A 26,960-nucleotide genomic window follows, 5' to 3' on the forward strand; every position below is an offset into this window, starting at 1 on the left:
GAAAATAATAAAGTGCGTCTTTAATATCACTGTTCATTGTAGAATCTCTTCAGAGAACATTTAACAACGTTTTAAAAATAGAGAGAGAGAGAGAAAGGATTCTGGGAGCCCAGGCCAGAAGCTTCAGTATGAATAACAATGATAATGTTAACAACTTTCAGACATATAGCATGTATACCGTATGCAGGAATCATACTTCAGCAATCAGCCCCTATAGTACACTTTGTTTTCTTTACAAAACATTAAAAAAGGCAAAATCTGGACTGCAATGAAACATCAGAACATTAGACATGGAGCCAATGTGACAAAACAATGATGTTACTTTAATCGGCCAATACACAAATCAAATGTTTATGGTAGGAGGCAACTTATGTAAAAGTTATTCAAGCCACTGGAGGACCAATATTATTTAAGGCCCAAAAACTTGTCCTGGCTGATTTCTCTTAAACTCCATGGCACAATATTAAATCCTGAGACAGCAGCTGCCTTGGCTGTGAAGAGGTTGTTGCATTAAAAACATATTTTATAAACCTTTGTTCCGTGCTTTGGAAGCAAGTACACTTTTTCATGTATATAGTCTACTTTGAGAAGCCACCTAATTGCCTAGGTCCTTTTTTTTTTTTTTTTTTTTTTTTTTTTAGAAACTAAAAGAACATTGCATGCCTGAGATGGCCAACATATTTATGTGTCACCTTATGGCTGAGAAATGGAAGAATCTTATATTGTTTTTAATCTTTGCTTGACAATGTTGGTCGGAAAAGCACTTAGAGGACATTTAGAAAGCTTAGAAAAAAAAAAAAAAAAGCATCAAGCAGATTTCTTGTTCCATTCCAGTCTGGAATGCTAAGTCAGACCTTTATAAGAGTGTTGGCTGTAGCTCTAATAAACATTTAGCAGGCTTCAGCAGTTATTTAGCAAACTATGGGCAAATACTGCAATGAGGCTCCAAAACAGGCAACTGAATGCTTACATAGAAATCGCTATGAAATGCACATGAAAAACTGGGCTTGGCACACTTGGGGCAAAGCAATCAGTTTGCTTTAATTACCCCCACCCTCCCTAGCAGTAAATCATTCTCTTTTCTTCACTGGCCTTCTATTAAATTTAGCAATAACGAGTCGGGGGAAATACCAGATACATCTTGGTATGGGTCAGTTTGTCAAAGCGTATAAGCAATGAGCATAAGTTATTAGTTCTGGGAAAACTTTAGAACAACTTTTAGCTTACACAGGGCTCCACTTTTTCTCTTGGACTCAAAAAAGGAGTGAAATACAGACAATTAAGGTAACCTGACATAAGACAGACCTTTTTTTTTAAATTGCTAGATGTCAGGCACTTTTTCCTTCTGTAATTTCTGAATCAATAACCTGAACAAGTACACAGACAGCAAGGACCCTGACATACATACTTGACCAAGTTAGTGGCAAAGCTGGCCAATCTGACATAGCTGACCTCCTCCTGAAACTGCAAATTAGTCCGTTAGGCTCGATGATGTTTGGAGCTCCCCTATTATAGAGAAGCAGCAGCTTGGTGAAATACTAATAACTGAGCATCCTCTGAAATTTGGATACAAACAAATGGGTTAATGAAGTCACCTTTGAAGAATCTTAAATTGTTTTAAATGGCTATATTTCACAAAAAATAAAATTCAAGATGAAGTGTTACAAAACATGGCACATGTTCATTTTGACCACCACGGCACCACATTCATTGAATATCTACTTACAAAAGATAAGATAGCCTGGTGCTGAACGCATTGTGCAGAATCCCAGCCTAAACATACAAAACACAAATAAAAATTCTACGTAAAAAAGGCTGACAGAAGAAATGTGACATGGCCTCTACAAAAACCACATAGTCATCTGAAATCTGAGATGAGGAAACCATTGGTGAAGACTTTATCCTAAATGGGAACGCCGCTAAGTGGGATTGGTGTAAAACCTGTAAATAACACTTGTGCTGCTGGGCACTCTGGCTCACATGGAGACTTCATGTAGACATTCAAAGGATATAAACATCAAATGCCAAAAGACCCAGACAAAAAGGCACCGGCTCTGTACAGGATTGTATTTCCCATACAAAGGCTAGGTAAATGCCACGGTCATTGTGCTATGCCAGCGATTACCTGGGCTGTTCTGACTACCAAGGCCAGCAAATTCTGGTTTTAAATAGCCCACAAGAATGGGTAGCCTTGGCACTTGGCCATTTATAAAATACAGGATGGGTCAAACCAGTAAACTGACATCAATACAAAAATCAAAACAGATTTAGAGTAAACAGCATTAAATATGTAAAAAAAAAAAAAGTGGAAGCCAGGCACAGAGTTATTTACACACCTATCCACTTTGTGGAGTTACCTTTTAAAAAATAACAAAAAATATGTATATTGTAATAAAATGTTCAGGTTGGGAACCACAATATTACCCAGGTGAGGTAGCAACTGTACATCTGTAAAACAATCACAGAACATAAAAAAAAGAAATAGTTGTTCCCGCAGTTAACAGTCATATATAAAATCTTTCACGGTGTTTTAAAAAAATAAACTTAGCCACATGTTCAACGCTGTTTATAGAACAGGTCGTTTGGCTGTGTGAACGCGGTGTGCTTGCAGCACTACTGACATTTGCAGCAAAAGCTTCAGATAAAAAAAAAAAAAAAAAAACTATAAAATATTGTGTTAAATGTACCTATATTCTGTTAAAGGATTATACAAATTCTTCTCTGAACTATAAAAATACACTAAAAATATATAGGTATTGCCAAGATGGAGCTGAATAGTGTCTTGTAAATAAAAAAAAAATAAAAAAACTAATGGGAGCACCTGTCATCCAAACACAGTGGTGGTAACCATTTCAGTGTTCAACCCAAAAAATTTTAAACTGGGTGGGAAGAAATTATAGGAGGGTGGCAGCCCCTATACTGTGACCTAACTATTCAGTAACAACCCCAAAACAGCTGGGTGGTTATTGAAAAAGTGCCGGTTGGTGCAGCCAGCTAAAAGGAGCCAGGGAGAACACTGCATTTTGTGTCGACTATAATTTCTATTTAGTAGTAACTAGCAAAAGCATTCCAGTAGGAAACTGTAAAAGTTTCTGCTAATTTGTGAGGCAGGGCAATAGGTTAAAATACACGGCCTGGCAATTCCCTGGTTAGGACTTATGTCACCACGCACAAATGGGACAGCCATTCCAAGTGGTGGGCTTAATAGAAAATCTATTCAATCACTCGACTAAAAACAAGCAGACACTACAGACAAAAATCAAACCCTTCATTAAAACTTGCTGAAATTTGCAAGATCAGACACAAGCCCAATTGGGACTATTTGTGGCAGCGAAACATTCTCTAACATTAGAACTGTGGACTGAGTGATGCAACAGGCATCCATTTTACTGGGGCATAGATGAAGACATTCACCATGAATAACATTGCATCTAGATGCCTAAAAACCCCAAGAGGTTGAGTGCAGGATCAGCTTACTAAATGGTCACCTCCACTATATATATGGGTGATAAGTCCTCTTCAAGACCTGCGTATTATGTGAACTTCCAACAAGCAGCTCCAGTCTTAAATCAATACAAGAGCCTCTCCATTTTTAAGCCACTAATGAGGGTATAGCGGTAAGGGGTAATGGTGTGTAAGGTGGATTTGTCCTGACAGGTATCAAGCTGCAGTAAATACAGCTTAGCATTCAGTGCAGATGCAGCCTTGGCTGCAGAGGTTGGCTCAGTGGGTAAATTGTGTCCTGAACGAGGAGGTGAGCTAGCTGTACAGCATTGAGTAAAAAAAAAAAAAAAGGGGGGGGGGCATCATTCAATTTATTCACAAATAAGGCATATATATTTACAATAGTGTTGCAGTCCACTGTTTTATCTAGTCTTCTGGCTTTTCTTCTGCGTGGTTTTTGAATGATCTTTAGGTTTGCTTTCAGCAGCTTGGACTTCATTGAACTCATGCAGGTCGTGCTCCAGACAGCACAGTTTGCCACCCGCTGTCCGCCTGAACTGTTTGTCATCGTGGTGAGTTTTGCAAAAGGAATTGGGGCACAGGCAGCAGAAGGTAACGGAAGCCTTCCCACAGACGTCGCAGTGATGCCACGGACATTCCCATTTCCCTGTGGGGAAAATACACATCAATTATACAAAACTGCCAAGTATGGTGGAATAAGGGAAGTAAGCAGATTCACTTTAGAATTAAATATAGCAGTAAAATCAAACGCCATTTAGGTTCTGAAAAAGTTGGTACACTGTAATAAAAATTAAATTATTTGCACACAAAGATAACATAGCAAGAGTTGAAAAAATTGAATTGGATGCCAGCCATTTTACAAAAAAAAAAAGTTGGAAAAAAGGCAACAAACCCTTGGTGGGAAATCTCCACATATTAGGTTAATTAGCAGCAGGTCAGTAACATAGATGGAGTATAGATTGTATAAAAACAATATCCCAAAGAGGCAGGTCTTTCAGAAGGATGGTAAGGGGTCCTTCTCTCTGTGAGACAACAATTTAAGAATACCATTCCTCAGTGTAAAATTGCAAAAGTTGGGATTCCACCATCTACAGTACGTATCTCGAATGATTCAAGAAGTCCAAAAACATTCCTGTACACCATCCTACAAGCCAACTAATAGAGCAAATATCAGTCTTATTAATGCTCGGTTCAAAAGCCAGCACTAGTGCCAGTGGTATTGCAGTGCATTAGCGCACCTTTGTTATAGTATGAGATCATAGTGTCATGGTAGGAGATCACAAATCTGGAAAGGTACCATTAAATGTGGAATGACCAGTGTATAAAGGTTTTGGAATAACATCTTGCCATCAAAACTTGACTTGCTTTGACATTTCAAACTGTATGCACGACATTACAAGAGCTCCATAGTATAAGAGTGTGGACGCTAAACTGGACTACCTGCAGTTCTGACTTGATACCCATTGAAAAAATCTGGCAAAATAGAAACGGAAACCTATAAGAAGGGGGCCTCTAAACTTTTAAACAGCTGAAAACCTGTCATGGGCAAGAAAAGGACAGAACGTAACTTTCAAAACAAAAGCAATTAGTCTGCAGAGTGAAAAGAAAAAAAAGTGGTGCAAAAAAGCAACTATTTAATGTCAATATTTTTTAAACTAGTTACTGGCATCAACCTCAAAAATGTATCCGTTTACATGTTTGTACCATTTTCAAGTAAATAATGTTACGCATATGAACTTTAAATGACTAGCAAATCATTTTACACAGGATTCCAACCTGTTTTAACAAAGAACACAGTCACACAGACCACCAGCCTATTCTTCAGTAATGTATGCTTATCTACCTTTTCACGTGTTCAACTCAATTTTTTTTTTTTTAAAGCCGGGTGTGAAAAAAAATGTAGGTAGGTGGCAACCCCTGTATTGTGACCCAGCTCTTCGGTACCCACCTAAAAACAGCCGGGTGGTTACTGAAAAATGCCAGGTGGTGTGCCCGGCTAAAGAGGCTGGGGAGAATACCGTTTTCTGTCTTCCTTAAAAAAAAACTGTGGTCAGGAGGCTGGGTTTAGGTTAAATGGTAAACTTGTCCTTTACATTACAATTAAATCTGCCATTCTATCGTGAGCTGATCTATCAACTAGCAATAGAGGAAAAAATGGTTCCTGTATATGCATAAAGGGACAGGGCAGTCACGTTTTGGTGGCTAAACGGAGCTTGGCCTTCATAACAGAGAGGAAATGAAGATAAAAACCGATAAACTCTTGATTAATTATGATGTCACATAGGAAAGCATTATACAGATATTATATATATTAAAAATAACTCACCAAAAGGCCTTTTGTCAAGATCAAGACACGAAAGGTGGTATGTTTTTGTACACAGCTTTTTGTCACATAAAATGAGTTCTCCACCATCATTGCAGCGAAAGCAGTAATCCTCAGACTCTTTCTTGCCATCGCCTTTTGTTCGACGTCGTTTTGCTTTCTTCTTGGCTTTTTTGGACTTTTCTTCCTGAGCAGATGCAGAAGAATTCTACAACAGCACAAAAATAAAATAAAGAACGAAGAATAAAAAAGGTTCAAAATTACCAAGATCATTCACTTCAAAAGTGAAAGACCTGTGTGCCTAAAATAATATCAAGGAAAAATTATTCACCACCAAGGACTTTCTTTATAAAACAGGGAATCAGACATTCCCTTGTGGGAATCCTCCAGGTCCATGTCTTTCAGGGGCAGTAATTGATTCCCACCATGGAATGGCAGACTTCCTGTTTTATAAATGAATCCTAACACTTTAAAGAATAGTTTTTACATGCGGTGAGAAACATAGAAATCTGGTATATTAAGAATGTTTATAAGCAATCTGAGTGGGCACAGCAACATTTGCAAACCCCCTTAAAAAGCAGCTGCCTTATTACTAATTCCTTTGAATTCACAGACAAGTGATGTATATAACAAACCTTTGGTCGGTCCCCAAGGAATCCACTACAGTTAGGAGCTCCACACCTGCAGACTGTTTTCTCATTTCCAAGACAATCCAAGTTATAGTTAAACGTAAGTTCTTCCCCTATGAAAAAAATAAAAAAGGAAATGATGAATATTTCCAGTACAAGGAAAACAGAATGCATATTGTTTATCCTGGAAGTGCAGGAGAACTGAGAGCAGCTTTGTGTCAACACAAATGGTATAAAAACCCGCAGGTGGTTCAACCCAACAGCTATAAATAAAAACACAAGTTTAAATTATGACCAAGAACTGTGAGAATAGGTAAAACGAACTCCACCGACATACAAAACCTAATGTAAAAGGAGCAGTATGGCTCTCGAAGGAATGGCTATGATTACCTGCAGGTATGTCCCGCACTGCAAACAGGCCCACACGAGTGTCTCCATTTACTGTCCACTTTTGGGTCTCACAGTTTGGCTGACAGCTGTGATTCATAAACCGAGAATAGTTCCCTTTAGGCCCTGCATCAATTATTCGGTCCTGTAAATAAATAGATTGTGAGTTTCGATGTTGTTTTCTACAAAGACAACAATCTTTCAGAAAAGTAAAACAACCAATAGTTGGCAAGGAAGAAATTTTCAAGATTTGACATTTATGTACAATTGTTTTTTTTATTATAGGTTTGCAACTTCTACAATCTGATCACAAGCATACAAGGGTGTTATGCTATGCATTTCCAGTATAAATCTATAAAGCAGCACTCCCTGTGACTGCTATTTTCAGGAGATTTGGTGATCTCTTTACTGTGCTGTTTAGAGTTATCTTGTTGGAGGCTCAGACACCAGGAATCACCTGGTGAAGATGGCCCTCCTTCACACAGCCAATGCAGAATAAGAATTCGGGAAGAGTTGCAGGGAGACAAAAAAAAAACAGTACTGGTGACTAGTCTTTTCTTGTTTGCCCGTTTTCCCTGGGCAAAGCTTTCACTTCAGTTCCCTGGACGTGTATTATACAGTTAACTGTAGTGTCCCGAATACTTCCTAATACAGTACAAAAAATAACACAGCTCATATTCTCTAGCAACTTCAAATACAAAAAGAAGGCAGGGCAAAGAGAACGGAGCTCAGAGCAAAAAGTATTATTCTATAACACGTGCTTACCTTATCAATAGTCAACATATAAAAGTGCATGATGTCATTTTCCTGTGCATGGCGAATTCTATTCATGCATTCCTCTTCATCTATAAGTTCTCCAACATACTCATTCACAAACTCCCCCTGAAATAGAAGATAATCCTAAATAATATCTATTCTACACAGTATACCTTCAATACTGTCAATATATACCTTCAATATGTCAATATGGAACTGCTAGGGAAAATTACACACACAAGATTAGAGCAAATTATAAGACAAGTTCACTTTATTAACAGTGTTCCTGGATGCGTAGTTAGTAATGGGCATAATGATTCATTTAATGAGCACAACTATTTTAAAATGTGAAATTATGGCTAAATTTTTGATTATGACGTAACTACATAATCTAATAGTAAACTATATTGTTCAGCTATATGGCAGGTATACTAATGATATGTAATAGAGGTAACTAAAGAGAGAGGTAATGATGGAGAGGGAAACACAACAAGCATTCCTCTGGAGGTTTATGACACACATTTTCACACTTTTCATTATTAAAATGTATGTTGATTTGCTGCTCACCTTCTTTATGTCTCTTGTAGCTATCAGTCCCCATCCTTTGCCTTCTGTCTTGATCATCTTGGTCTCTGGATACTGGCGCTTGGTAAAGCACTGATTTTGACACCTTTCCCCAGCAGGACACACTTGAGGGTGGCACTCATACATCAACATACGGTTTAGACATTCAGAGTCAAATCCACAGGGTTTATCACTTGTTGGCTTACAATTGCACTTAGGAATCTCAGAGATATCAGCAGTGTAAACTTGAACTTTGCCATATGGCTTATTCACCTGGAAAACAGATGAAGCACACATTAATAAAGTAGTATTTAGGCAGCCATTGGCACTACTTTAAAGGCTGATGCACATGATCATCTGTATTATGGGAAAGAGAACAGTAAGTTATATACAACACTTCAGAGTGAGCAATCCACTTTTTGTAATATTATAATACCTTTATGTGCTTATATGGTGGCGGCTTCTTTTCATTTTCCTGAGTTTCTTTTGCTTTTCGCTGTGACTTTATTTCACAGAAACGCTCTTCTGCTTCTTGCAAAGCTGTGAAGTAAAACAGTAAGCAGACTGCATGAAAATCTAATAAACATATAGAACAGAACCCAAAACTGGTTTCCAAAAAAACATTTTCATTAATGTTACACATCACAACAACATACTCTGTTTTTATTTAGAAACATTTTGGGGATTTCAAAGCAAAAATGAATTGACATTTTGGGTCCCAAAAACAGTACTTGGTGCTACAGCAGGTTAAGTAATTCTCAGTTAACATCTTACCATTTTTAAAAACTTTGCCAATGGTTTTCACTCCGTGATGTTTGCTCCCTCGATCGCCCTCCATGTATGGGAAAACTCGAGCATGGTGGGTCCAGTAATAGTCTTTAGAACCAAAAAAGAAAACTGGAAACTCTCCAATTTCGTGTTTCATCTTCTGAATGTTCGGAGGAATGTTTTTGGGATGACAGACTTCTGCAGGCCACCACCTGGTTTTCAAACAAAGTCATTTAAACATACGTGATAATGAAAGGCAAAAATAGCTTTACTAAACATCTACAGGCCCCTATAAGATAAGAGATACAACAAGAGCACACACTAACACAAACACAAGTTTATGTACTTAAGATATTTGGATCAAAAACAATGGAAACAATCAAGTTCTTTTTTTATAACTGCCACTCAGGACAACTTCCTATACAAAACACAGAATTTTTCTACACCCTAGAAAACACTGTTTTGGGTTCATTAAGGGAGACCTAGATATTTATTGGATAATGTCAAACAGAAAATCGTAGAACCTTTAGCATGCTTAAGCTTGCTAGCAAAACGGTACTGAGTTCAGGATCGTAAATTGCAGAGGAATTAGACCTGCATCCCTGGATCTACTCTCAGAAAGTGATGGAGTACCAAATTACTTTCTTTTTTGAGGAACTTGGACTTTATTCTTAATATCCAAAAGAAAAGCCTAGATACTCAAAATCAAGTAGTGTACACAGTAAGAGGGCAGGAAGGGATCAATGGAGATGAAACCAGTGATGAGTCCTACGTCATAATCCCTTAAGGAGAAAAAAATAAATTGGAACTAGGAATAAAAAGAAACCAATGACCAATGTGAAAACAATTCCCAAAACGGGGTCAAAATGTCCTACTCACTCAAATGAGCCTTCAGAGACAGGACACGTGCTCTGGCAATGCCAGTAGTTCTGATCATGGAATGGACTTCGCAGCTAACTTTCCAGAACAGTCAGAAAAGCATTTCACATGAACTCCGCGTCTAAAGATCACACCCAAGTTATCCCCAAAGCATCCAATCTAGGTGAGCCTGGACAGCATTTGTAAAAAGCCAGGCTGATGACAACTGCACTAGATAACTCGAAGAGAAAGCATATTAAAGACAATTAACTGAAAATAAATGACATGCATACCTGTAGTTGCCCAGTTTCACCCAAATGATATCATGGTATCGTGGTTTCTTCCCTGTTCTGCAGTCATTGCAAAACCAGGTTCCCTCTGGCATCTCAATATTCAAGCACTCAGGATGGAAAGCAGAGGGACAAGACTCGCAGCACAAGAGATTTCCACCTGCATACAGAAAACTCAATTAAAGGAGACCTACAAAGTACATTAAACTAGTAACCAAATACATCTTCAAACAAAAAAGGGTTTTAAATATTTTACCCTATTAAAAAGGCCTTAAAGAATGTGTAAAGAAAATCCAGCTCACATGTTGCATACGTCCAGGTCTGCAATTCAAAGTAATTAAAAAGACATTGAATTGCTTTGTTTATTCAGAGCAAAGTGACAATGTCTGTGTTGGAGAGGTGAATATTACTGCTGTCATGTGGCCTCTTAACACTTCCCCACTGCTCCTTCAACCGGCACAAAAACACAATGTTTCTGAGTATGGGGGGAGCAGGTGATCATGTCCAATGTCAGTCATTGGGTCTAGTGATCAAGTTGTCTAGGTCCAAGCGCTGGCATTGACAAAGGGGGTTAGGTCAGTACCCAACTCACATACTAACAAACACTGGACAGCTGTGACAGGTAAGGAGAGTGTGTGTGGTGCTAGAAGCAATTATCAGTGGATCAGAGGGCAAAGCCACAAAAGGCAATGGCATTTTTAGTATTTTTAAAGGCAATGGCAGCCTCCCAATCCCTTTTAGAGATAACCAGTTTATAAATTATGGAACATAATGGAATATTGGAGGAATGCCGTCATATTACAAAAGGAGCTGCCACTGCCAACTTTATCTACATGCTCTAGGATTTTTTTCCTTGCCCACCACTTCCAACTTAAGCTACTGACTAGGAAAAAGAATGAGCTTATAACAACAACATGTGAGCAACCAATATGCATATGTTTGTTCTAGCTTAATGATTTATATTGTGGGGTTAAAAAGAAAAAATTACATCACCCTTATGAACCAACAGAGAATCAAGGAGCAAAGAGAAAGTAGTTGACATAACCAAATGCCCCCAGAGAGCTATGGAAGGTATTCTAATGTAAATGAAAGACTGACGGAATGCGCTCTGAAAGCTTTGAAAAAGTAAAGTACATGCAAAAACTTTACACTTACTTTCATATTTTGGATTGTAACTTTGGCCAGGAAAATGAGACCATTATAAAAAGTAAACAAGTATCAAGAAAATAAACACTTGCCTTTGGAGCATACAAAACACCAGCTCACGTTCACATGGGTATGATGGCTGTTGCCCTTCTTTGCGGCAAAGTGTGAGGTACAGATGATGTTGGAAGATGACAGCACTGTGCATCCTGCTGCGATACAAGACTCCCCTCCATGGTAAGCAACCGGGCATCGGACACAACGTGTCAATTTACCTGTTAGACATGCAACACTGCTAAGAATTAATCATCAATGGCAAAGTACAATACTAAAAAAACAGACACCAACCATAAAAAATTCTAGTCCTGCTTTTCCATTTAGCAAGATTACACTAAATTGCTGCATCCTCTACAGCTAGTGCTGGTAATTATACACAGGGGAAGATTCTTAAAAGCAAGGCAAGTTGTATTAGTGCAGATTTAATTTAGCTCAAACAATTTTTGATGCAAGCTTTGATCAAAGCGTGTATTAGAACTATTGTTATCATAATAATTAGCTCTTCATTTAGTGTTGTGTTTGCTTTAAAAGTCAGGTGAAGGGTTTGCTTTAGAATTAGTGCTTGAGCTTTGGTAAGGGCTGAATTTGTAGCTTGTGATATTAAAATTACCTTATTAGGTGTGCATGGAGAAATAAATTAGTTTTAAATAAAATTAAGGTATTTAGAAAATTCATTTTAAACATTGGAAAAGGGGATCAACAAACAAGCATTTATATTAAGGCACTAGATAAATAAACAACATCTACAGAATAGCTTTAAATTGGTTAGAAAATGTGTAGACGCACTTAACAAAAGTTTAGTGAAAGAAGTTTAGCTCACTTTTTATTACTCTGGAGCTGGAGTTCTTTGATACATAGCAGCTTGCACAGTGATGAAGAGAGCAACGGAAACCTTTATTATCAAACACAGCGAGGGGGTACTTGCGCAGACAAGACTCGTGGTAGAACTTGCCACAATTTAATGCACTGCACCGCTTGACCTCTGTATCCTTCTGCTTACATGCAAAGCATGAATGAATTCCTGCATGGGGACAGAAACATACTATATGAGGGAGAAAGCAGTCATAGCCCGAATAAATATATAACAAGAAAAAAATATATACACAGGGTATACCTTAATCAAGCCTGATTCATCAATTACATTTTTAGCACACTGTGGATCCTACAATCTTGACTCTTCAGAATAAAGTTACTAACCTGCCAGCAGGAACAGCTAAACACACCGATATATAGTTTATCAGGGCTGTCCTGTGTCCTCTTCATCTTACTCTGTAAGACTTAAGACTTTTCATGCAAACTGTGTGGTAAGGTGCTACAAGATGGATTGTAAAACTGTGGGTGGTAGTAGTTGATCCCATTTCGCTTCAGTAAAAGTGACCTTTCCTTCCTGAAACTAGTATACAACCAAGGCATCTGTCTGAGGATTCCCATGTGGTATTTTGTTTTTACATTTGCAGGGGAATATGTTGAAAGACTATGGAGAACTAAAACCAAGGTTGCTAACCTGATGTGCACTCTTCACACAGAAACTGGCCACTTGGCTTTTCAGAGAGCCCAAGACAAGTCAAATGGAAAGCAGAGAAGCACACGCCTTCACAAAGCAGAAGGTTCCCAGTCTTTTCACACATCTGAAATACAAGAGTAGGTTGATAATGTTCTGTGTTATTACAAAATACATCATTGCTCATACACTGATACAAACACTAGTATAATGGATACACACTGAAGTGATGAAAAAGATGAATGTCCTTTGCTTTTTGCTCCCGAAGGTCAAAAAGTCCAGTATTCTCCCCAAAAATGTTTTAAAGCTGGGTGGCAAAAACTTGTAGGAAGGGTGGCAGCCCCTGTATATTAGACCAGATTTTCCGGTAACCACGCAAAAAGAGCCAGGTGGTTACTGAAAAGTGCTGGGTGGTCCGGCTGGCTAAAAGGGGCTGGTGAAAACACTGAAGTTATTATTTTTCTACAAATTGACAAATTCCTTTGATTCTGCCAGGGCTAATACAAATCCTACACAGTTCTGTTCTGTTGCTCTGTGACAATTTCAAAGAGAATGCCATGCAAACAACGAAATATCTGAAGTACATGTAGGGTTTGTAGTTGTACTCAGCCAATATTCTACATTATAGAGAAATTACTCCCCCATTTCCTATTTTAGCTTTACACTTTCCTGTTGCAGTAGTTGGTTATAAATGGTGTCAATTTCTAGAGTGGCAGAGCGGTGCGAAGAATGCAGATCACTAAAGATTTAACCATCCTGCTGTTTCAAGCTATAAAAGCATATCAAACTCAAATACAAAAATTATATATTTTTTAGTTTAAATCTCCTCAAAGGAACTATAGTTCCACAATTAAAAAACTGTGCCGGATTTTTACTGCAGAAGGGAACCGCTGTTCCAGTTACAAACTAGTTAAAGATCGGAATCCTTGAAGAAGACCAGGTGAAGATGGCGACATGCGCGATGAAACAAGAACTGTGATCAGGAAGATAAAGGTAATTTATTGCAGACGAGACAAATGTTGCTGGTTGCAAATTTTTTATTTTAAAGGTTTAGTGTTGCTGTCAAAAGAATGGTTTAATTTTTTTTTTCATCTGCTAATCCTACAAAAATACATTTCCATTATTAGCTACACTCATTGCTTCAATGTATTAATGGAAGACCAATGGAGCTAAACTCATTGCTTCAATGTATCAATCCTGGGAGACCAGCATGACTTCATGCTGGTTTCCCAGGATGGACTTTTGCCCTTCATCTCTAATATATGGAGGCTATGATAATAGTAGTGTAAGATAGATGAGATTGTGTTTTTTTTTTTTTTTTTTTTTCAGTTTATGTCACAGAAATGTACACAATTTCTGGCAAGATCAGTAGGCATTTTCTGCACTTAACTATTCTACAATGAAAACTGAGGCAGCCAATACATTTACAGACTTGTAAGATGCATTATTAAAATCTTTGTTCTAGGGCAGGGGTCAGCAACCCGCGGCTCTTCAGCTTCCTTGTTGTGGCTCCCTTCGGCCGCCGACGGGAGATCCCCTTCCTCCTGTAGACACTGCGGGGGAGGTAGATTCCCCTTCCGGTGTTCTAACGAAAAAATCTACCCGTGAAATAAATCTACCAGGGGGCTTGTACAAATGGGTGTGTACAATGAAGCCATCGTCAGGAAAGTTTCACAGCTGGGTTTGTGTATGAATGCTGCATGTCATGTTCTGCAGCCTTACATCTCTTCCTGTACAAACCTCCATATCTCCTTAACGCTATGTCCTACTGACTTGAAATTTTCAGGGTACACAGGGGACCTTCGTAGCTAGCAGTACCCTAAATTTATTTCCCAACCTTTAACAACTTTTAAAATATGGAGTCATAATTATAAAATAAAATAGTTAAAATTCAACATCAGGGTTGCCGTTTTAAAAGTAAGTGTGTCTAGAAGTCCCAAATTAAACATACAAATTAGGGACCCTGGGGGCGACTTACATAGCAAGAAGGTGCAAACCTCAAATTTTTACCTCCCTGTCACAAAACTAGAAATCTCATACTACACTACCCTGTCTCCTTCCCCACTTTGAACACCAATGTTTCTGGAACAGGGAGACGTACAAAACCAAAAATGTAGGTGCAAGTGGGGGGCACCTGTGACTAACACATCATTAGGCCATCGTCAGAACATAGCCCATTTACGTAGACTGTAGGACCCTGATAATTTACTACAAACACTGACAACTTACTAGTAAACAAGCTGTGGAAATATTCTCCTCTAAACATGGAAACTGCCATTTATATAATGCAGGTGCTACTTCACCAACATCTTTACTACATGAAAAGCCTGACAAAGGAAAGATTTCATTGTATTTTATTTATAGCACAGGGTTTCCTTATACATTGTTCTTCTGATCTATTTAATCAAATGATGTGTGGGGGGTAGTGTAATATTACCTGGCAGACAAGCTCCTTCTTTGAGTTTCCTTTCTCAGATTTTTTTGACATGACCGACTCATCTGCGCTGTCTGATGGGGATTCAGACCGCTCGTCTGACACCTACAATGAGAATTTTTTTTTTTTAGTAACAAATAGGTTTGTCTGCTAAAAAGAAAAATGGAGCTTGTATACACTCACCTCATTATCAGCCAGAGATGAGGGAGAGGAGCTCTTACGAACGGCACGTGTGACTGAGCCCAAATCTGTACTGCGATTTCTCTTCTTCAGTGGCTTACAAGCATCTGACAGGTTGCACACAGCTGCAAAATAAAAACACAATTACAATTGATAAACTTGGATGTTTATTAGGCAAAAAAGTTGCAACCCCATAAAAAAAAAAAAAAAAAACCTGAAAACGTTTACTGACTATTGGTATTCTACTTCTCTCTCCAGGAGTCTGTCTTACATCTACTATTCATTTTAAGAACTCCAACCTATCTCAGAATTTTCAGCATTCAAAAAACTTTTAGGATTGTCGGATGTCCCCCCGGCACATGCAGTGGTTCACATCCTGACCCCGTCATATTGCTTTGTCCTAGCCTGATGATGGAACGAACACAGTAATTGAAAACTCATGTGTCTCGGATAGGTCTGTGTCTATGAAGAATTTTTTAGGGTAAGAATTGTGTTGCTCTGAATGAGGCAGGGCAAGGAGCACAGCTTTGAAGAAGACAAAATGTTAGAATTTCATTAGATTTTTATTGCTGTCTAAGTCCCATTTATAGAGATTAACTTACTTATTGTCCATGTAACAATGTCAGCCACACACCTAAATCATTATTAAACAAACTTAAAAAAAGAATGTGCTTAGTGCAAAATGGCCAATATCTTGCTCTGTGAACTAATTCTCATATCTATGAGAAAGCTGTGCGTTACAGATGCGCAAGATGAAGAAAAAAAATCTGGCCCAAAATAAAAACGTAATGACATTTACTTGGTCGAGCCATAAAATAGAGTATCAAAAAATGGCTTAACAGTTGGTGTTCATAATACATCAGATCTAATTCAAACAGATAGGTTGCTGACCCTAAACAACTAGAGGTAAACAGAGGGTTTTCGGCATGCAGAAATGTTTTCATTTACTTTCAATTGACAAAAAAAAAAAAAAAAAAAGTTTTCGAAGTTTATCAAAGGTATGGCCATTAAATGGCTCTAGACCGCTTGTAACTGACCAATATAAATAGTTCATGGGGTATGGATAACAAAATGCCCCATGAACTATTTATATTGGTCATTTACAAGCTGTCTAAAGCCATTTAATGGCCATAAATTTACGCAATTTTTTTTTTTTTTTTTTTAATTGAAGTAAATGACCATACTTCAGGTGTGTCAAACTCAAATACACAGAGGGACAAAATTTAAAATTTAGACAAAATTGCGGGCCAAACTTGAAGTTTATTAAAAAAATTAGGACGACGTTTTTCCTTCTCATTAGGTGTAAAACCTTTTTATATCGAAAAAGAGGTTTCGCTTCGCATTCAATCTGGAACAAGCTTATAATAGAGAAATAGCACCGCTACTACAATTCCCTGCGTCTATTACACAGTCCAAAGCGGGGCCACACACAGGCAGAGAGCCTGCTGGTCTATAGATGTGAGTGATGCCGGGAATTGTAATAGCGGAGCTATTGCAATGCAGCAGCGGGCCCGCTGCAATTCATATTTAGGGGCCAGAAAAAAAGGACCCTTTGGGGGCCAAAAAAACGAGGTTGCGGCCCAGAGTTTGACACTCCTAAATTATTTATTTTTTTTTTAACTTTCCAAAACTGAATTCTTAAGAAATGTTACTAATTGCACCACTCTTCGGCCCAGGGAAGATCAAAGCAGGATCTTTAGGTAAGTAAAAGCAGACACAGAGAGTGCTGTATAATAATCCTTGATTATGGGACTGATTTATTAAAGCTCTCCAAGACTGGAGAAGATACACTTTTTAATCAGTGAAGCTGGGTGATTCAGCAAACCTTGAATTAATTTTTTCAAAGCCATTTGCTAGCAAATGTTTTAAAATCCTTTTCAGGTTTGCTGGATCACCCAGCTTCACTGATGAAGGTGTATCCGGATTTTCCAGCCTTGGAGAGCTTAAATAAATCAGACCCTGTGTTTACTCCCACTTCCTGAAAAACTTGAATGAGCAAATCCCACCTTTAAACATTAGGCCAGCCAAAAGAAACCCTAAAAGTAACAGAAACCCCCTTTAGCTGAGCCCCTGTAATATTCAGTGCATAGCATGAACAGTTGGTGCATTACCTGGCTGGGCCTTTACAGGGGCACGTTCTCTGCCTCTACAGGATTTAGAAGACTTCTCATTGTTGTTTTCCACTTGCTAAAGAGGAAATAAACAAAAACAAAATGAAGTTGAAGGAAAATAAATGGTAGCGGCCACTATGTTTATGCAAACACAAACCCAGAAAAATGCCGTTGTCCAAGAACAAGATTTGTGCATTTGGTATTACACATTTGTGTGTTGTTCTTGACTATGAAACGAAGGTGGTCTAATAAATAGGATTTAAAGAAAATAGCCCTCCATTTCAATAGAAATCCTTGGCTGCCATCTAGTGGGAAGCTTGCAAAGCAGATCAACATTCCAAATTAAATGCATGCAATTTACAGCAGGAAGTGATATGACGTTACACGTCTGTAGGGTAATATGGATGGATGAATGCTGAGGGAAGAGGTGTGGAGGTAATAATAAGCAGTGATAGATACCTTCTTGCTAAATTAAACTGAAACATGGCCATTTTGTTGTCTCTAATGAACCCGTCTCGTGTGGCGGGCTTTGGAATGTTGTTTTTTTTTTTTTTGTTCGTTAGAGGGAAGGCCTCTCATTGGAAATGGAGATGAGATTTGATTACGCTTTTAATATTCCAACCCAATCAAAACGCCAGGACCGTGTGGTGGTATAGCTGTGCAATACATTTGTAATGCAGGAAGAACATTTGCAGTTTCCCATGTATATAGCAGAAGAGCTGCATTGTAGGTCACATGTAAGAGGGATAATAAATGACAAATAATGATGCACATTACTTGTGACAGTGCAATGAAATATTTATACCAGTCTATTTTAAAAGCATTGCACAGGGAATGTGTACAGGATCTATTTAATACTTATCATATAGTATATTTAAATTAGGTGCTATTGTGGAACTGTAAATCCCAGGTAATTCCACTTGTCACCGTGTATTTGGGTTTATAACTCCTTAACCCCTACAGGGCCACAACTGGTAATTCTAACAGAACTTCATGTCAATTTTGGCTTCAAGTGCCATGTGATTTTGGTTTACCAAAACTACTACCTACTCATCCTTAAAAGAATATAAAGAAAGAATGAGGACACTGACCTATAAGAATACTGGATTATGTAAATAAAGCATGAGTGCCAGGCAAGAAGTATTTGCAGAAAGCTAGAAAGGACAGTACAATACACAACTTTATTTTTTACCAGGTTTGTATTGTTTCAATATTGTAATATGGTTCTTAACAAAACTATTTTTTAAATGTGTGATTAATGTATTAAAGTGAAATGAAAATAAGTACATAAGATGACATTTCAGATTTTTTCTTTTCTCTCTGAAATTCATTATTTAGCTGTTCCTAGAATAGAGCCGCACTGGCACCAAGAATAAAGTGATATTTTGTACAAGGAGCCTCACTTACCACAAATATGTGGAATCAGATTTTAGATGCAATTTTATAGTGAATGGTGCAAATCAAAGATGCTGGTTGCTTGAATAAATATAGATCACATAGTGTGGTAGGTTTGCATGGACGGATGAATAATCAACCTTGGGTCAATGCTTTTGCTGAGAAGCTGATAGATTGTAAAGTAACTAAAGCCAGTGCACAATTTGCTTTATGTGTGACCTCTCACATTTTATAACACACCAGCAGCTAAAGCAAAGAAGACTTCTCACAAGCAATTTGTATCATTATTATTACTAAATAGTATTTATATAGCGCAGCACTGTACATTATAAATGAATAAGGCTTTCTTTGCATGTGTCCCTTTTCCAGTTTCGTTCCTTTTCTTCCCCCATCTTATACTACCAAAATTGGGAATGTGACTGCTAAGAGTGACAAGGACCCCAAAAAAGAAGAATTGTCCGTAATTTAAACAAAGGCAAAGATTACTACGCTGTGCAAATGTTGCACAGAAATACTATTATTGCATAAATAGATTTGTCAAACTGCATACAGTATTTTATTCCCCCTAAAAGAGGGAAACAAATACATGTACAGGCTAGCTGAAGTGTTAGAGCTAATCTTTGCTACAGTGTTAGTAAAAGCAATGGATAAAGCAAACATGGAGGTCCTTTACCTTCTGACTGTGGGTCCTGAGTCGCTTCCTGGGGACTTCTTCATCGTCTGTACACTTGTTGTCCATCTTTGTGTGGTTTCCTGTATGTCCATGCAATCTACCTTTAGGGGGGGAGGTTGTGAAACGTGTGTGAAAAGACCCAGGAATATTGTTGCGACCCTAATTTGGTTTAACATCTACACCATACATGCCACACTCTTCTCTTTCAAACACATACAAGGGTAAACTATAGGTAGAAAGGACATTAACAATCAGAAATAGTCAGATGTCTGCTTTCATTGGTGACGTTATATGATGTCCCTTTTTTTTTTGTATAGCATGCATGAAGACAGCACTTTACCAACACAGAGTAAAAGGTCAATTCTTTTATTTATTGCTGGCTCATATTACCATTAATCTTAAGAAAACAACATTTGTAAATATATGATGCACAGCGTACAATGAATTACACTTTTTCCTCCTTGTATTACTAAAATGCAGCTGAATATGACTGTGCTATGACACTTGAGGTGGGTGCCTCGGATTGTGTCCCTTATACCCGCTCCCAATACACCACTGTTTTTTTACTCATGTACAAAACAGATGAAATGGATCGTTTATTAGGTTGAAATGATGCAGTCTGGATGGATTTGCCTGTACATAAGACTGTCACCGTTCTGGCAATCACTGAGCACAATTTTTTTTTTTTTTTTTTTTTTTAAGGAAGTCTACACACATATGTTGGCAGTATTCTCCCCAGTCCCTTTTAGCCGGGTGCACCACACGGCTGTTTTCAGCAACCACCCAGCTGTTTTTGGGTTATTAATGATAAGTTGGGGTCACAATACAAGGGGCTGCCACCCACCTATATTTTCTTCCCACCCAGCTTAAAAAAAAGTTTGCACTGGTTGGGTTTTAGATGGATATTGCCATGAAGAAAATGTGTCTACATCCAAGGATATGGTGGAACATAGTTTTTGCTCGGCTTCCCACATAGAAGTCAAGCAAGTCAGTGGCAGGAGGGGAGACCTAATAATTCCAGAGACACCAATCTCCTAGAGGAGCCCCTCAGGGACCCGATAAAGCAATATCCACCCAAAAAGTACCAGTTCTGAGCAGACACAAAAAAACAAAAAGGTATTTACAAGGTTGTCCTTGAAATGAAGTTCTCATCTAATGAGGTATGACGCTTAGGATTACCAGCATTTTCTTCTTGTATTAAGAGGTCTGCACTGTCAGAATTACAAGCTAAATGGGTGTTCAACAATTAACAGTACTAGAGACAAGCTACCAAGTCTAGCTGTAACTGGCAGAAAAGAGAATCTGATATAAAGGCTGCACAAAAAAAGCACATGGAACTGAACACATGAGATCCTTGATTAACATTACATGCAGTACGTCTTGTCTTCCCATAAAAAAGTGGACAAAAGTTTTCACCACTACACCTATATGTATTCAAGAAGTAATTATTCCCACAAAGAGGTTTCGTTTACATGAACTTATTCTGTACCAAATAGAAAATAAAATAAAAAAGAGTGGACAACATGAATTTCATTTACTTCTTGATCTTGATCTCCTCTTTGGCGACTCTTGAAATATGCTCCTCTTGACTTCCCCTACGTCCTTCGTCAGAGTTGAACCTTGAGAGATACAGAAGGGTTTTTTTTTTCCACTGTTCACCCATTTAAATCTGTATCCAATTTATTCCATAATAAAATTCTTAATATAAACGATTGTCACTGTGCCAATGAAGGGAGAGCTGAGAGTTGCAGAGCTGTACACAAGACATGGCCACTGAAGATCATGCATGATACAGAAAATAGGTTTGCATCTCCCCATCGTTTTTGCTTGACAAAGCCGAGTAGGATCCAAATAATGATTTTGTTTCTAGTGGATCTCCAGGGTATTTTTTTTTGTTTTTAACCTAGAAGGAATAGAAGACTGTTCTCGGGACTGAAATTGTCCTTAACAGTGGCTCTAGAGCTGAATGCTATACTATTCACACTATACTACTAAAGGGCTTTGATAAAAAGCTGCTGGAAAAGGTCAATAAAACTTGGTATAGAATAAAAAGGCCTCTTTCAGTTGCCTATATATCGTAAACATAATATAGTCCTGATTTGTATTTTATGGATGTAATCAAATCTGGATCTGCACAGCTTCACTGCTAGATACATGAATGCAGCCCCAATATGTTTTGCTTTAGGATATATTCCCTTTAAAAAAATAAGATTTGGAAATTTTAGTGTAACCATGGGTGGGCTTATTCTTTCTAAATGAGCTTGAATAACCCTTACAAAATGGCTGGATGCAACCCTAAACTGGAACTCCAGGCAAGTGTCTAACCTCACAGTAAAATACTTATAGGTGAGCTGCCTTAAACCTCACGGCCTTACTTTACTCTTACAGCATTGCCACTTTGCAAAGTCAGAGGGCAAAGTCCTGTATGCTCCATGCCATAACGGTGTGATGACATACAGCCTGGCTGGAGTCTAGTAACCGATGTGTGTAAGAAGCGTAAAGAGATTTCTATGTATACAACATTTTTTTTTATTGCATTTAAAATTTAGATTATTACAATTGGTGGGTAAAAGGAGTTAAACTTTGTTGCAAATTAAAACAAAATACTAATATGGTTTCTTGCAGCCTATAAAGACATAGAACTTCAGAAACCCTGTGGTCTCACCTAAAGATTCCTTCTAACCCCCCCCAGTGCCTTGTTTTGATAAAGCCAGTGTTCTCCCAGCCCTTTTAAGCTTGGTGCACCACTCGGCACTGTTCAGTAACCACCCGGGTGGTTCCTAAAGAGTTGGGTTACAATACAGGGGCTGCTACCCGCCTACAGTTTCTTCCCACCCGGCATAAAAAAAATAAATGACTTGGTTGAACACTAAAAGCACTGTAAAACTGCTTACAGTACTGGTACTCCTCCTCTGCAGCTGCTTTCCAGTCCAATGTACTTAAGATTTCTGATCTGCCCATTTGGAACAGAATAGGTTTTAGGTGTGAAAACTAATAAAACAATTCCACACCTAAGCTATATTCAGGTTTAGAGGACATTATTATGAAATAAAGCACTGATTGCAGTCTACAATGTAGTGAATTGACCCTTGTTCATTTTTGTGAGCATTCTACATGTCAGATTTGATAAACACACGCTGATTCGTTACTCTAAAATACAAGGCCAGCTATCAAAAGCGGAATATTATTTCAACAAATTTTCAATGTATAGGAATAATACAGGTTATATGAAGATTGTAGGTAATTATATTCACACTATCTGAAAAATAGACTTTAATGGATTCTAAAGTAGAACTAGGGCCATTATAGGAAAAAAAAAGTCTCTAGTTATATTATCACAGTAGATTGTTTATCTGTTGATTCTGCTAATAAATGCATTAGTTAAACACTTCAAACTGTATAGGGGTTTTGACAAACAAGAGGTGCTTACGGTGAATGTATTCGACTCAACCGTGCAATACCTGTTGCAGAAAACCATTATGGTTTCTTGGTACGATTATGTCTAGAGATTATGGGGGCTGCCATTTCTCAAAAATTATTATTTTTTTTTTTTGTGCCTGGTTGGCATTTTGATCCTCTGCTTTTCTGAATCACTAAAACACTCAGGAGTTTAGCTACTTGAGCTTTACATTCAGACTTCTTTAGAATGCATCCGGCAACGGCCTCACACATGATATCTCAGTATTCGTCCACTTTAAATTTATAGCCTGTTTAAAGGATGTTTTTGTCTCTCTGCCTGGAGTTCCACTTTAGTGTATGAAATTGTGAGAACAAAACTGTGGCTCCAGCCTGCAGCAGAAAGTGGCTTGAAGAGCCATGTCTCCAGACTTCTATCTTTAGGACAATACATACTGCATTATTTTCTCTGATAATACCCTGACCATCTATGAATAATCAACACGTGGGATAATAAACTGCTTCTACACCCAGTGTGACAGCTCGGCTTAATGCACGTTGAGGTAAAAAGCAGAGTAAACATAGGGTAAGGGGGAAAAATAGTCTTAGCAGAATGGCTTTGTTAATAGAAACCTATTCTTCACCTGTTACTTAGAGGATAAAAAGGGAGAGGAACCACAGTAATCACAGGCTGGGCTAATAAGTGTATAAATATGGGTTTAACTGGCTAAAAGGAATTAAAAGAAAAAGACGGGTCATTATTTCCCCTTTTAAAATCGCAAGTGATATTAAAATGCCTTAGAGTACATTGTGGCTATGATGTTTACCAGAGTCTTCTTCAGATTTGGGAGAGGTGAGAATGGCAAACTTTGTATTATAGCGAGCTTTTTGTTTATCACTGAGCATGTTCCACTGTGATTCCAGCAGTTCTTCAATCTCTTCACTGGAAGCGTCTGGGTGTTCACTGATCACCTGAGGAAATAATAGAACATTTCTCAGATTCATGCATGTTTTAACATTACAGAGATGCTGTTTAACTATGTTATCAAAAACATTTTCCATGAGGCCTAAACTTGTATACACGTTTAGCAAGATGAGGGACAGATCTGGACTGATCTTTCAAATAGGAGCCAGGGGCAAATCAGGAGGGAAGAAGCAGCAAATGTGGCTTTGATCTGACGTATGCATTGCCCCTCCCCACCACCACCACTCCTCAAAAGCTTTCTGTTAAACCAGCAGCAATATATACATTTCCAGTCCAGCCGCATGGGAAGAAATTGTAGGCGGATGGCAGCCACTGTATTCAGTGGTGTTCTCCCCAGTGCTTTTTAGCTGGGCGCACCACCCGGCGCTTCCTGGTGACCACCCGCCTGTTTTTGTGTGGGTATTGGAGAGTTGGATCACTACACAGGGGATGCCACCCACCTACAATTTTTTACCACCCGGCTTAAAAAAATTTCAGGCTTTCAGGTATTGTGAGCCAACTCCTTAGTAACCACCCAAAAAAAACTGGGTGGTAACTGAAAGGTGCAGGGTGGTCTGCCCAGCTAAAAGGGGCTGGGGAGAAGACGTGCTTTAAACAAAGCACCTTAAAAATGCATTTTTTTTTTCTTCCAGACACATCAAATGCAGTGCAAAATCTTACCACTGAAAACAACTTGGCAAAAAAAAAAAAAGCATCTGTGGGACTCCACAGATGCTTTATATTTGCTTCAGTTTCAGCATTCTGCTTTGCCCTGTGTCTAAGCCAGGAGTCAGCAAACTTTTTTGGTTACTAGACCATTTTAGGAGGCCAAGAAGGCACTTACCCCAGCATCCGTAGTGTTAATGCCGGTCGCGGTAAATAGGGAAGGGAGGCATAACAAGGAGGCTCAAGAGCCGCGGGTTGCCGACCCCTGCCAGCCGGAATTAGGCCTGATCAACCAGGGGCCATTAGGTCAGAACGGACTACTAGCTAGGCCGTACCTGGCCTAAAGGCTGGAGTTTGCCTACCCCTGGTCTAAGCCATGCAACCCTGTATTACACTTTGCATTCTGATCAAAAAAGAAAACTTTCCTTCTATCAGCAATCTGATAAAACATTTTAAATGATTGCTTCCATCACATTTGGTGTGCAAAAAACCTACTTCCTGTTCTTAATCCTACACCAACCGACCCAGGCGCGAGATAGGGTGACGTAGGATGGGGGAAAAAAAAACATTTGCCAATCAAGAAGGAGCGCCCAAGAGCCTCCCGGGATGTCTGACGTAGGTATCCCAGGAGGCTTTGCGCTTCCATTTATTCTCAACTACCTAGGCAATTGAGAATTAGGGGGTGGTGCTGCACCCTTTAAAAAAGGGTGTGGCACTTAAAATAAAAAACACACAGAATTTTTACTTAACCTAAAAGGGTTGTCTACACTTTTATGTAAAGTGGAAATTGTGAATTTAGGTACACATTAGGCTGATGTAGATTTACTGCTGTGGGTGCAGGGTCTACCTAATCACTCCTATCAGGCACTTATAAAACTATACCATTGTAGGTCTATGTCCGCTAAAAGCCAAAAATACCGGTTTAGTAGCTACAAATAGGTTGGATCCTGTCAGGTCTTTTTTGCAGTTGGTTTTTCCACTGATGAGATTTGTCCCCTTATTGTTCTGTAAACACATCTCACCTTTTCTAATAATATTTGTAAAAGTTTTGCTCCTCCTTTCAGTCTCAATGAGAGCCATCACCCACATTGATGTTGAGGTTGAAGCTCAATAGAACACCTACAGTGAATAAACCTGGGAGGAGGTATGCAAATATCAAAATACCTTGAGGGTGAATGTCCAGAGGAGCAGGCATCAGTCCACATGTGAAGCTGAGCCTCCACGACTGAAAGAATGTAAATCAAATGAATGAAAAAAGGCCAGACCAAGGATAGTCAGGTTAAGCAGGAAAGGGCTGGAACATGGGCTGTTCAACACCCTAAAACAAAAAAGTTGGCTGCTTTTATCTGTCTTGTTGCAGCTTCTAATACTCATCATAAGATGCTCAATGATATGAAATGGTAAGTACAGGACAGGAGCCTGTACAATAGTGCAAGACTAAAGAAAAAGATTGCGTTCAGTTTTAAACAGTGAACAGGCTGGCAGTGGCTTATGTGCAAGAAGAAAAGGAAGATAGTGGGGTTTCCTCCTTATGATATTCATCATAAATATTCCCCTCAATATAAATCAAAAATAGAATAGAATACTCGCACAAAAAGCAGGCAACTAATGACAGCATATAAAACACTGGCCATTGCATGTACATCACGTAGTTTGCAGCCAGAACTCAGCAAGATCCTACGAACTCTCCACCAACACAATCAGTACTCTACGCATGTTGGTAAATAAGGAATTACCGACCTATTATCTCTGACTTATTAGTAACTTTGTCCATTATCATTATTAGAAAATATTTGTATGGTGTTGACATATTATGCAACGTTGTACAAAGGCCATAATAATGTCTCTAGCTGTCCCCCAAAGGATCACAATCTAATGTCCCTACCATAGTCGTATGTCATTGCCACAATCCAAGGACAATTTGAGGGGGAAGCCAGTTAACCTAACTGCATGTTTTTGGAATGTGGGAGGAAACCCCTTTATGTAAAGTGAAAATTCTGAGTTTAGGTACGCTTTAAGAGGAGGATTGAATTGGAATTATCCCTTTCAGCATAGATAACACGACCAAGTACCTTGTGATGACACTAATGCTTTGTACATGTTTTCAAGTGTTGGTGTGCTGGATTGGCATTCATGATTAATGGAACCCAGAACACACTTTAGGGGCGCACTGGGTAACAATGCAATGCCATGAACTATGTTTTATAAAATGTGACGTGTACTATATTTGTGTGCGATGTGCTGCGTTTGGCAGCTTATTCAAATGAGTGGGCTGCCAATTACAGCTCATAGCAATGCAATGGCAATGTATGAATATTTAGTAAACCGCACAGCATTCCTAAAGTATGAATAAGCCTTTACTCATTTCCCATCTCAACAGGAATGTACACTGAGCTTTAA

General features: G+C 38.6%; 1 protein-coding gene across 3 annotated transcripts in view; it reads right to left on the bottom strand.

The window, feature by feature from the left end:
- Positions 1-4: 4 nt before the first annotated feature.
- NSD2 (nuclear receptor binding SET domain protein 2) overlaps positions 5-26,960 on the bottom strand; it is a 51,991-nt gene continuing 25,035 nt past the window's right edge. For 2 of the 3 annotated variants that reach the window (XM_072406565.1, XM_072406566.1), the window contains exons 6-23: positions 23,758-23,902; positions 21,073-21,153; positions 19,535-19,635; positions 17,467-17,542; positions 15,359-15,480; positions 15,179-15,280; positions 12,745-12,868; positions 12,061-12,261; positions 11,279-11,458; positions 10,044-10,200; positions 8,899-9,104; positions 8,561-8,664; positions 8,128-8,397; positions 7,570-7,686; positions 6,808-6,949; positions 6,424-6,530; positions 5,792-5,996; positions 5-4,111 (exon numbers count right to left, since the gene is read on the bottom strand). In XM_072406565.1, the coding sequence (XP_072262666.1) occupies positions 3,867-4,111; positions 5,792-5,996; positions 6,424-6,530; positions 6,808-6,949; positions 7,570-7,686; positions 8,128-8,397; positions 8,561-8,664; positions 8,899-9,104; positions 10,044-10,200; positions 11,279-11,458; positions 12,061-12,261; positions 12,745-12,868; positions 15,179-15,280; positions 15,359-15,480; positions 17,467-17,542; positions 19,535-19,635; positions 21,073-21,153; positions 23,758-23,902 (2,685 nt within the window). In that variant the 3' untranslated portion in view covers positions 5-3,866. The remainder of the gene's footprint in view (positions 4,112-5,791; positions 5,997-6,423; positions 6,531-6,807; positions 6,950-7,569; positions 7,687-8,127; positions 8,398-8,560; positions 8,665-8,898; positions 9,105-10,043; positions 10,201-11,278; positions 11,459-12,060; positions 12,262-12,744; positions 12,869-15,178; positions 15,281-15,358; positions 15,481-17,466; positions 17,543-19,534; positions 19,636-21,072; positions 21,154-23,757; positions 23,903-26,960) is intronic. The other variant, XM_072406567.1, reaches the window with a different exon arrangement.

Source organism: Pyxicephalus adspersus, chromosome 3 (assembly GCF_032062135.1).
Source record: "Pyxicephalus adspersus chromosome 3, UCB_Pads_2.0, whole genome shotgun sequence".
Lineage (NCBI taxonomy): Eukaryota > Metazoa > Chordata > Amphibia > Anura > Pyxicephalidae > Pyxicephalus > Pyxicephalus adspersus.